We start from the raw sequence: 9,854 nt of genomic DNA, 5'->3' as shown, positions 1-9,854 counted from the left end.
AGAGTACACTACATACTACATGATATCTGCAGCTCCGGGTGTGACTAGAGTACACTACATAGTACATGATATCTGCAGCTTGGGGTGTGACTAGAGTACACTACATACTACATGATATCTGCAGTTCTGGGTGTGACTAGAGTACACTACATACTACATGATATCTGCAGCTCCGGGTGTGACTAGAGTACACTACATAGTACATGATATCTGCAGCTCGGGGTGTGACTAGAGTACACTACATACTACATGATATCTGCAGCTCGGGGTGTGACTATAGTACACTACATACTACATGATATCTGCAGCTCTGGGTGTGACTATAGTACACTACATACTACATGATATCTGCAGCTCCGGGTGTGACTAGAGTACACTACATACTACATGATATCTGCAGCTCTGGGAGTGACTGTAGTACACTACATAGTACATGATATCTGCAGCTCTGGGTGTGACTGTAGTACACTACATACTACATGATATCTGCAGCTCCGGGTGTGACTAGAGTACACTACATACTACATGATATCTGCAGCTCTGGGTGTGACTATAGTACACTACATACTACATGATATCTGCAGCTCCGGGTGTGACTAGAGTACACTACATACTACATGATATCTGCAGCTCCGGGTGTGACTAGAGTACACTACATACTACATGATATCTGCAGCTCGGGGTGTGACTATAGTACACTACATACTACATGATATCTGCAGTTCTGGGTGTGACTATAGTACACTACATACTACATGATATCTGCAGCTCTGGGAGTGACTGTAGTACACTACATAGTACATGATATCTGCAGCTCCGGGTGTGACTATAGTACACTACATACTACATGATATCTGCAGTTCTGGGTGTGACTATAGTACACTACATAGTACATGATATCTGCAGCTCCGGGTGTGACTATAGTACACTACATACTACATGATATCTGCAGCTCGGGGTGTGACTATAGTACACTACATACTACATGATATCTGCAGTTCTGGGTGTGACTATAGTACACTACATACTACATGATATCTGCAGCTCTGGGTGTGACTAGAGTATACTACATAGTACATGATATCTGCAGCTCTGGGTGTGACTATAGTACACTACATAGTACATGATATCTGCAGCTCTGGGTGTGACTAGAGTATACTACATAGTACATGATATCTGCAGCTCTGGGTGTGACTATAGTACACTACATACTACATGATATCTGCAGCTCCGGGTGTGACTAGAGTACACTACATACTACATGATATCTGCAGCTCCGGGTGTGACTAGAGTACACTACATAGTACATGATATCTGCAGCTCTGGGTGTGACTATAGTACACTACATACTACATGATATCTGCAGCTCCGGGTGTGACTAGAGTACACTACATACTACATGATATCTGCAGCTCCGGGTGTGACTAGAGTACACTACATAGTACATGATATCTGCAGCTCCGGGTGTGACTAGAGTACACTACATACTACATGATATCTGCAGCTCTGGGTGTGACTAGAGTACACTACATAGTACATGATATCTGCAGCTCTGGGTGTGACTAGAGTACACTACATACTACATGATATCTGCAGCTCTGGGTGTGACTAGAGTACACTACATACTACATGATATCTGCATTGGGGTATATACAACATCACCTCTCACAGGTCATGACCTCTTATGCTTTTTGTAAAATCTTTATTGTTCCTTGTGCCTTCGCACCAGCAGAACCTGCACGTCCATTACATTGGTTCCAGTCAGTCCGGTCACCAGGAGACCTTTACCATTTTGGAACTGACTGAAGAAGCCGTAGGAGTCACTCGCTTTAAGGAAGTCCTCTACATCCAGACTATACTGGCGTGCCTGATCCACCAGCTGTGGGTAGGAGATGGCGCCAGCTGCCTGTGTGGGACCGTCCTGTCCATCCGTGCCCCCGCTCAGGAATACGACCTCACAGCCCTGCATGGTAGCCGAGACCTGATGCCACTCTGTAGCCACCCGCAGCGCCAGCTCCTGGTTTCTTCCCCCTCTGCCATTTCCCTGCACTTGGACTGTGGTTTCGCCTCCGCAGAGAACACAGACGTCGCCTACAGCCGCGGCCGCCTTCAGCTTCTGCAGATGGTTGACAAGGTTGAGGTCTGGAATGTCCATAGATGAGGCCAGGGACAAAATGTGTTCTTCTAGCTCCTGCCTGTGGGGGGCAGACATGACATAGGAGCAGATGACTTCAGCCAGGAGGGCAAAAAACTTGGCGACCAGTTTAACATCCCCACTGATGGCCGTGGAGAGGAGCGAGGTCACGTACCCCAACCTCTGAGCCTCCTGCTTGGCCTCGCGGAGGGAGATGAGGTTGGAGCCGATCAGGATGTTGTGAACGTGGTCAGGGTGCGGCAGGGGCTGTGCCCGGGGTCTGCAGAGCAGGACGTCCTCCACAGCAGGCGGCACTGAACCCCTCAGATTGTATTTACTCAGGATCTGCAGGCAGTCCTCCGGCTTGTGAGCGCTGCAGACGGTGGGGCCACTGGCGATAACATCCAGGTCATCTCCAATGGCATCAGACAAGATCAGACTGACCACCTGTACGAGAGAGACCACAAGGGTTAATGGCGGCCTGACACGTCCTGACCCCGGTAACACACGCCGGGATTCATTTCTTCACTACTCTCAAGATCTCTACGTACTGTCAGTGAAAGGAAATTATTAATAGTCGGATGCTAAAAATCCATTCTGGTTTAATACTTCTCACAGCTGAGGGTTTGTTACAATTGTACACAGCTTAAACAGTCCTCAGGGAGCTAAAAAGCCTGGATGCCCGACTGATACAGTGTAACAAAAGTGTCAGGACTGGACGCCCGACTGATACAGTGTAACAAAAACTGTCAGGACTGGACGCTGGACTGATACAGTGTAACAAAAACTGTCAGGACTGGACGCCTGACTGATACAGTGTAACAAAAGTGTCAGGACTGGACGCCCGACTGATACAGTGTAACAAAAGTGTCAGGACTGGACGCCCGACTGATACAGTGTAACGAAAACTGTCAGGACTGGACGCTGGACTGATACAGTGTAATGAAAACTGTCAGGACTGGATGCTGGACTGATACAGTGTAACAAAAACTGTCAGGACTGGACGCTGGACTGATACAGTGTAACAAAAACTGTCAGGACTGAATACCTGACTGATACAGTGTAACAAAAACTGTCAGGACTGGACGCCCGACTGATACAGTGTAACGAAAACTGTCAGGACTGGACGCTGGACTGATACAGTGTAACGAAAACTGTCAGGACTCGACGCTGGACTGATACAGTGTAACAAAAACTGTCAGGACTGGACGCTGGACTGATACAGTGTAACGAAAACTGTCAGGACTGGACGCTGGACTGATACAGTGTAACGAAAACTGTCAGGACTGGATGCTGGACTGATACAGTGTAACGAAAACTGTCAGGACTGGACGCTGGACTGATACAGTGTAACAAAAATTGTCAGAACTGGATGCCGGACAACAGACTGCAGTGGAGAATTTCAGGATCAGGAGCTGTAGATGTCTGTGTGCCTTATGTCCTCGCAATGCTGATACAGTCTGCTAAGATCTGCAGGTACTGCACAGCACACAACTCTGCTGCACTGACATCAGGGATCCTGAGCGTCCCCACAACTCTGCTGCACTGACATCAGGGATCCTGAGCGTCCCCACAACTCTGCTGCACTGACATCAGGGATCCTGAGCGTCCCCACAACTCTGCTGCACTGACATCAGGGATCCTGAGCGTCCCCATAACTCTGCTGCACTGACATCAGGGATCCTGAGCGTCCCCACAACTCTGCTGCACCGATATCAGGGATCCTGAGCGTCCCCACAACTCTGCTGCACCGACATCAGGGATCCTGAGCGTCCCCACAACTCTGCTGCACTGACATCAGGGATCCTGAGCGTCCCCACAACTCTGCTGCACTGACATCAGGGATCCTGAGCGTCCCCACAACTCTGCTGCACTGACATCAGGGATCCTGAGCGTCCCCACAACTCTGCTGCACCGATATCAGGGATCCTGAGCGTCCCCACAACTCTGCTGCACCGACATCAGGGATCCTGAGCGTCCCCACAACTCTGCTGCACCGACATCAGGGATCCTGAGCGTCCCCACAACTCTGCTGCACTGACATCAGGGATCCTGAGCGTCCCCACAACTCTGCTGCACCGATATCAGGGATCCTGAGCGTCCCCACAACTCTGCTGCACTGACATCAGGGATCCTGAGCGTCCCCACAACTCTGCTGCACTGACATCAGGGATCCTGAGCGTCCCCACAACTCTGCTGCACCGATATCAGGGATCCTGAGCGTCCCCACAACTCTGCTGCACTGACATCAGGGATCCTGAGCGTCCCCACAACTCTGCTGCACTGACATCAGGGATCCTGAGCGTCCCCACAACTTTGCTGCACCGACATCAGGGATCCTGAGCGTCCCCACAACTCTGCTGCACCGATATCAGGGATCCTGAGCGTCCCCACAACTCTGCTGCACCGACATCAGGGATCCTGAGCGTCCCCATAACTCTGCTGCACTGACATCGTGAGCGTCCCCACAACTCTGCTGCACCGATATCAGGGATCCTGAGCGTCCCCACAACTCTGCTGCACCGACATCAGGGATCCTGAGCGTCCCCACAACTCTGCTGCACCGACATCAGGGATCCTGAGCGTCCCCACAACTCTGCTGCACCGACATCAGGGATCCTGAGCGTCCCCATAACTCTGCTGCACTGACATCCTGAGCGTCCCCACAACTCTGCTGCACCGATATCAGGGATCCTGAGCGTCCCCACAACTCTGCTGCACCGACATCAGGGATCCTGAGCGTCCCCATAACTCTGCTGCACTGACATCCTGAGCGTCCCCATAACTCTGCTGCACTGACATCAGGGATCCTGAGCGTCCCCATAACTCTGCTGCACTGACATCAGGGATCCTGAGCGTCCCCACAACTCTGCTGCACCGACATCAGGGATCCTGAGCGTCCCCACAACTCTGCTGCACTGACATCAGGGATCCTGAGCGTCCCCATAACTCTGCTGCACTGACATCAGGGATCCTGAGCGTCCCCACAACTCTGCTGCACTGACATCAGGGATCCTGAGTGTCCCCACAACTCTGCTGCACCGACATCAGGGATCCTGAGCGTCCCCATAACTCTGCTGCACTGACATCCTGAGCGTCCCCATAACTCTGCTGCACTGACATCAGGGATCCTGAGCGTCCCCATAACTCTGCTGCACTGACATCAGGGATCCTGAGCGTCCCCACAACTCTGCTGCACCGACATCAGGGATCCTGAGCGTCCCCATAACTCTGCTGCACTGACATCAGGGATCCTGAGCGTCCCCATAACTCTGCTGCACTGACATCAGGGATCCTGAGCGTCCCCACAACTCTGCTGCACTGACATCAGGGATCCTGAGCGTCCCCATAACTCTGCTGCACCGACATCAGGGATCCTGAGCGTCCCCATAACTCTGCTGCACCGACATCAGGGATCCTGAGCGTCCCCACAACTCTGCTGCACTGACATCAGGGATCCTGAGCGTCCCCACAACTCTGCTGCACTGACATCAGGGATCCTGAGCGTCCCCATAACTCTGCTGCACTGACATCAGGGATCCTGAGCGTCCCCACAACTCTGCTGCACCGACATCAGGGATCCTGAGCGTCCCCACAACTCTGCTGCACCGACATCAGGGATCCTGAGCGTCCCCACAACTCTGCTGCACTGACATCAGGGATCCTGAGCGTCCCCACAACTCTGCTGCACTGACATCAGGGATCCTGAGCGTCCCCATAACTCTGCTGCACCGACATCAGGGATCCTGAGCGTCCCCACAACTCTGCTGCACCGACATCAGGGATCCTGAGCGTCCCCATAACTCTGCTGCACTGACATCAGGGATCCTGAGCGTCCCCATAACTCTGCTGCACTGACATCAGGGATCCTGAGCGTCCCCACAACTCTGCTGCACTGACATCAGGGATCCTGAGCGTCCCCATAACTCTGCTGCACCGACATCAGGGATCCTGAGCGTCCCCACAACTCTGCTGCACCGACATCAGGGATCCTGAGCGTCCCCACAACTCTGCTGCACCGACATCAGGGATCCTGAGCGTCCCCACAACTCTGCTGCACTGACATCAGGGATCCTGAGCGTCCCCACAACTCTGCTGCACTGACATCAGGGATCCTGAGCGTCCCCACAACTCTGCTGCACCGACATCAGGGATCCTGAGCGTCCCCACAACTCTGCTGCACCGACATCAGGGATCCTGAGCGTCCCCACAACTCTGCTGCACTGACATCAGGGATCCTGAGCGTCCCCACAACTCTGCTGCACCGATATCAGGGATCCTGAGCGTCCCCACAACTCTGCTGCACCGACATCAGGGATCCTGAGCGTCCCCACAACTCTGCTGCACCGATATCAGGGATCCTGAGCGTCCCCACAACTCTGCTGCACCGACATCAGGGATCCAGAGCGTCCCCACAACTCTGCATATGCAGAGACATAAACATTCTGTAAATCTGATATATTTCCCCTCCTCACGTGTCGCGTCTCATACTGACCTGTGCCGGGTACGCTGCCCTGGACAAGCCCCCGCCCTTCAGCTGGGACAGGGCTCTGCGGATGGTGTTCAGTTCTTGTATCGTTGCCCCTTTCAGAGCCAGCTGCTTGGTTATTGCCTGTTTATCCTGCAGTGTGAGCGGGGGTAGGGGCGCTGGGAGGAGCGCGGAGCCGCCACCTGCAATGAGGAGAGATCACTGAGCCCGGTCCACAACCTGACAACACACTGCATGGACTACAAAGCTCAGAATGATAAGAAATAGTGGACAGGTCAAGAATTTCTGCATGTATTGTACTCCAGTCCCTTCCAGAGCTGCATTAATAGTTCTGCATCCTGTACAGCGCTGGTGCACACACTACAACTCCTTCAATGAAGCATCGCAGAGAGATGAGAAAGAACCTGCGGCTTTCAGCTAAAAGTAAACTGGTCCTGTACGGAGTGCAGCTCTGGATGTGACTGAAGTATAAGACGTCATAGACATTCTCAGCTGTATGTGAAGGTGAAACCTGAAGAAAAAAGACTCAAGGCCAATAATAAGGAACCATGGAAGACAAAGCTGGAGAGTCTCCAGTCACCTGAGATCAGCACCACAAGTAAATGATTCTCCTCCAGCTTTTCTGCCAGTCTGTGGATTTCACCGGCGGCCGTCATGGCTGCCTCGTCCGGTAAATTGTTTGCGGCTCCTTCCATAACACGAATCCTGGACTCAGCGCTCAGAAGCATCTCCCTGCAGACAGGAGGAGAACGTCACAAGGAGCCCTGAGGAACCTCAAGGAGTAAGATCACAGCACATACAATGTACAGAGTGACTGCACCAGCAGAATAGTGAGCGCAGCTCTGGAGTCACATATGTATATAGTAATTCTGCTGTTTGTGAGGAGTAATTCTATACATAAGATAATACTACAACACATCATCTTCATACATGGACATGAGGTGCACTCTTGTGGTTGTGTTATTACCTCTTCCCAGCCCGTCTCAGGGTCTCCTCCATGCCTTGGGGGACGCTTATCACTCCTTCTACCAAGTGGTTTCCAACAATCTGTTCCACCGCCGCTGCCATTCCCAGGACGGCCTTCCCAAACCCCACCAGATACAGGTTCTTCTTCAGGGTAAACTCCTTCCCGCCACATTCCAGGACGGAGCCTTCAGCATTACCACGGACAGTCAGAGCTCTCCGTAACATGATGGGAGGCAAGACAGCTGACACGGCGCTCCAAAATATCTGATGGGCGTCATCGCGTAGAGTCGCCATGTTCCTAGCAGCCCCGTGTGACTGGCAGGAGAAGATGCGTCCTATAGTGACTCGTAATAGTCTGGCCATAGAGGGACATGCGCTGCCTGTGCAGAGAGATCAGTGATAATCCTAGTTATTGTGGCTCCAACATAAGCAGGAGAGTAACGGCTGAGCCCATCCATGGGCCCCGGGGCCCACATGTGAGGACAGAGTAATGAAGGAGAACACAAGTAATGGGGAATGGATGGAAGAAGGTCAGCTAGGTCAGAGGTCAACATTTTAATAGGCACTTGTGTGCCTTGGGGATTGACCCGCCATACTGACCATCAGAGTTATGGGGCGATAATAGTTCTTACCCGCTCCTTATGCTAATAGCGCCCCTGTCAGGTCATAACCTGGTGGAGTGAATCTGGCGCTATCACCTTGTGGTCTGGTGGTCATGCAGACAGGGGATAGGTTTGGGTGTGGGGTCCAGTATCTGCAGTCACACAATAATACATCACGTGTCTGCGTTACCTTCTCTCGCCCTCTGTAGATCGGCGCTGCCACTGTTACCGCGCAGTCATTTTCGCTTGCTGTCGGCGTCGCCCCCCTGGTTGTTATTAGGCAGCTCAATGAAGGTCTCCGGCAGGTTGTCAGCGGCGTCTAAAGTCCAGGATTCTGTTTACACTCCTGATGGCAAAAATGGTCATCGACACATTAATAATTAGCAAATGTTTGCTCATGGGGAAGGGGGGTCAGGAGCACAGGGAGGGGGATGAGGATTTAAGGGGGCTCCTACCTAGTAGGACATCTGTAGGGTGACACAGTTACTGAGGACTGACTCTACAGCACATCACATACCTGATACGGCTGCCCTGAGCGCTCAGCAGACACGGGTCACATGACTCACCCTTTGTGGGGGGGGGGGGGGGGATTTTAAGGGTGTCTATTGGTGCACCCCTATGTGCTATAAATACAACCCTGTAATAGTCTATCATATCTGTCTCCGCTCCCCGGACGCTGTGATAAATCCTCACCGTGGTCATGTGCTCACTATGGCAGCTTAACAAATAATGGGGGAGGGGGGGAGGTACTGAAGGGGAATGTTTATTAGGCTGAGGCCCCCAAGTTGCGGTTTTTTGAGCCAAATCCAGGAGTGGATTGATCAGCAGGTAGACGTAGACCTTCCTATATTTCCTTTTGTGCCCATTCTTGGCTTTGGCTCCAAAAACCGCAACAAAATCTGCAACAAAAAAGCTTCGTTTCCGCAACGTGGGACCTTAGTTTACGATTTTTATCCTCAAAATAAATTTCTTTTACATCTTAGAAGTTCCCCTTTAGTTCCCCCCCACAGGGGACATGATTTGGTTGATTCGCTCGCTCTCCTCGTGCACGCTTCGCCATTCCTTAGGTGGGTCTCCGCAGGGAATCCGGGCCTTACGTCTGGGGTATTAGTCTAGAGGAAATATAAATCAGAGGCGGATCCAGCAGCCGGGGGGGTGGGGGAAGGGGAGGATCAGCCGCCTCTGAATTATCGGAAGGAGACGCATACGGCAAGTGCAAAGGTGCAAGGTCCGACGCTTGAAAATGTCGCCTGCACATCAATGGCGCTTTATGTGGACATCCATTGGGCCAGGTTTTAGGGGACGTTCACAGATAATCGCGGCCATAGGTGATGGAGCCTGCAGGGATGACCAAACCCACCACGTAACACAGAATAACCTTATAATAGACATTAGTGACGTCATACATGTTTATAACAGACCAATAACTGGAGCAAAATAGAGGCCTAAGGGTCCTAAGAGCCCCCTGTGTGCCCCACATGTCACTCAGCCTGACACCCCCAAAACTCAGGACCCAGAACACTCACATCTGACAAGCAGGACCCAGTCATGATGCCACACACAATATGGCGGACATGAGGAGCACGTAGACGCGCTGTCCCAGCCTTACGTAAAGACGTTCCACACGGAACATGGGCGTTAACGTCTGACGTCATTGCTTCTG

General features: G+C 52.0%; 1 protein-coding gene across 2 annotated transcripts; it reads right to left on the bottom strand.

The window, feature by feature from the left end:
- Positions 1 to 1,692: 1,692 nt before the first annotated feature.
- GLYCTK (glycerate kinase) lies at positions 1,693 to 9,759 on the bottom strand. 2 transcript variants are annotated; one of them, XM_075287442.1, is made up of 6 exons: positions 9,718 to 9,759; positions 8,382 to 8,537; positions 7,591 to 7,969; positions 7,204 to 7,355; positions 6,630 to 6,805; positions 1,693 to 2,581 (listed from the first exon to the last, which is right to left on the bottom strand). In XM_075287442.1, the coding sequence occupies exons 3-6, from the start codon at positions 7,950 to 7,952 to the stop codon at positions 1,703 to 1,705; spliced, it is 1,569 nt and encodes a 522-aa protein (XP_075143543.1). In that variant the 5' UTR covers positions 7,953 to 7,969; positions 8,382 to 8,537; positions 9,718 to 9,759; the 3' UTR covers positions 1,693 to 1,702. The 2 variants fall into 2 exon arrangements, with proteins under 2 accessions (XP_075143543.1, XP_075143544.1); XM_075287443.1 differs by lacking the exon at positions 9,718 to 9,759 and adding an exon at positions 8,709 to 8,765.
- Positions 9,760 to 9,854: the final 95 nt, after the last annotated feature.

The sequence above is a fragment of the Leptodactylus fuscus genome, chromosome 9, assembly GCF_031893055.1.
Source record: "Leptodactylus fuscus isolate aLepFus1 chromosome 9, aLepFus1.hap2, whole genome shotgun sequence".
NCBI classification, from domain to species: domain Eukaryota; kingdom Metazoa; phylum Chordata; class Amphibia; order Anura; family Leptodactylidae; genus Leptodactylus; species Leptodactylus fuscus.
The sequence above is the reverse complement of the archived record's forward strand: the minus strand, read 5'-3'. Positions and strand labels throughout refer to the sequence as shown.

Coding starts and splice junctions, on each gene's coding strand:
- GLYCTK (XM_075287442.1), bottom strand. CDS start 7,952: ATGGCCAGACTATTACGAGTCACTATAGGACGCATCTTCTCCTGCCAG. Junction 7,356..7,590: donor CTGAGACGGGCTGGGAAGAG/GTAATAACACAA, acceptor TCCTGTCTGCAG/GGAGATGCTTCTGAGCGCTG. Junction 2,582..6,629: donor GGGCAGCGTACCCGGCACAG/GTCAGTATGAGA, acceptor TCTCTCGTACAG/GTGGTCAGTCTGATCTTGTC.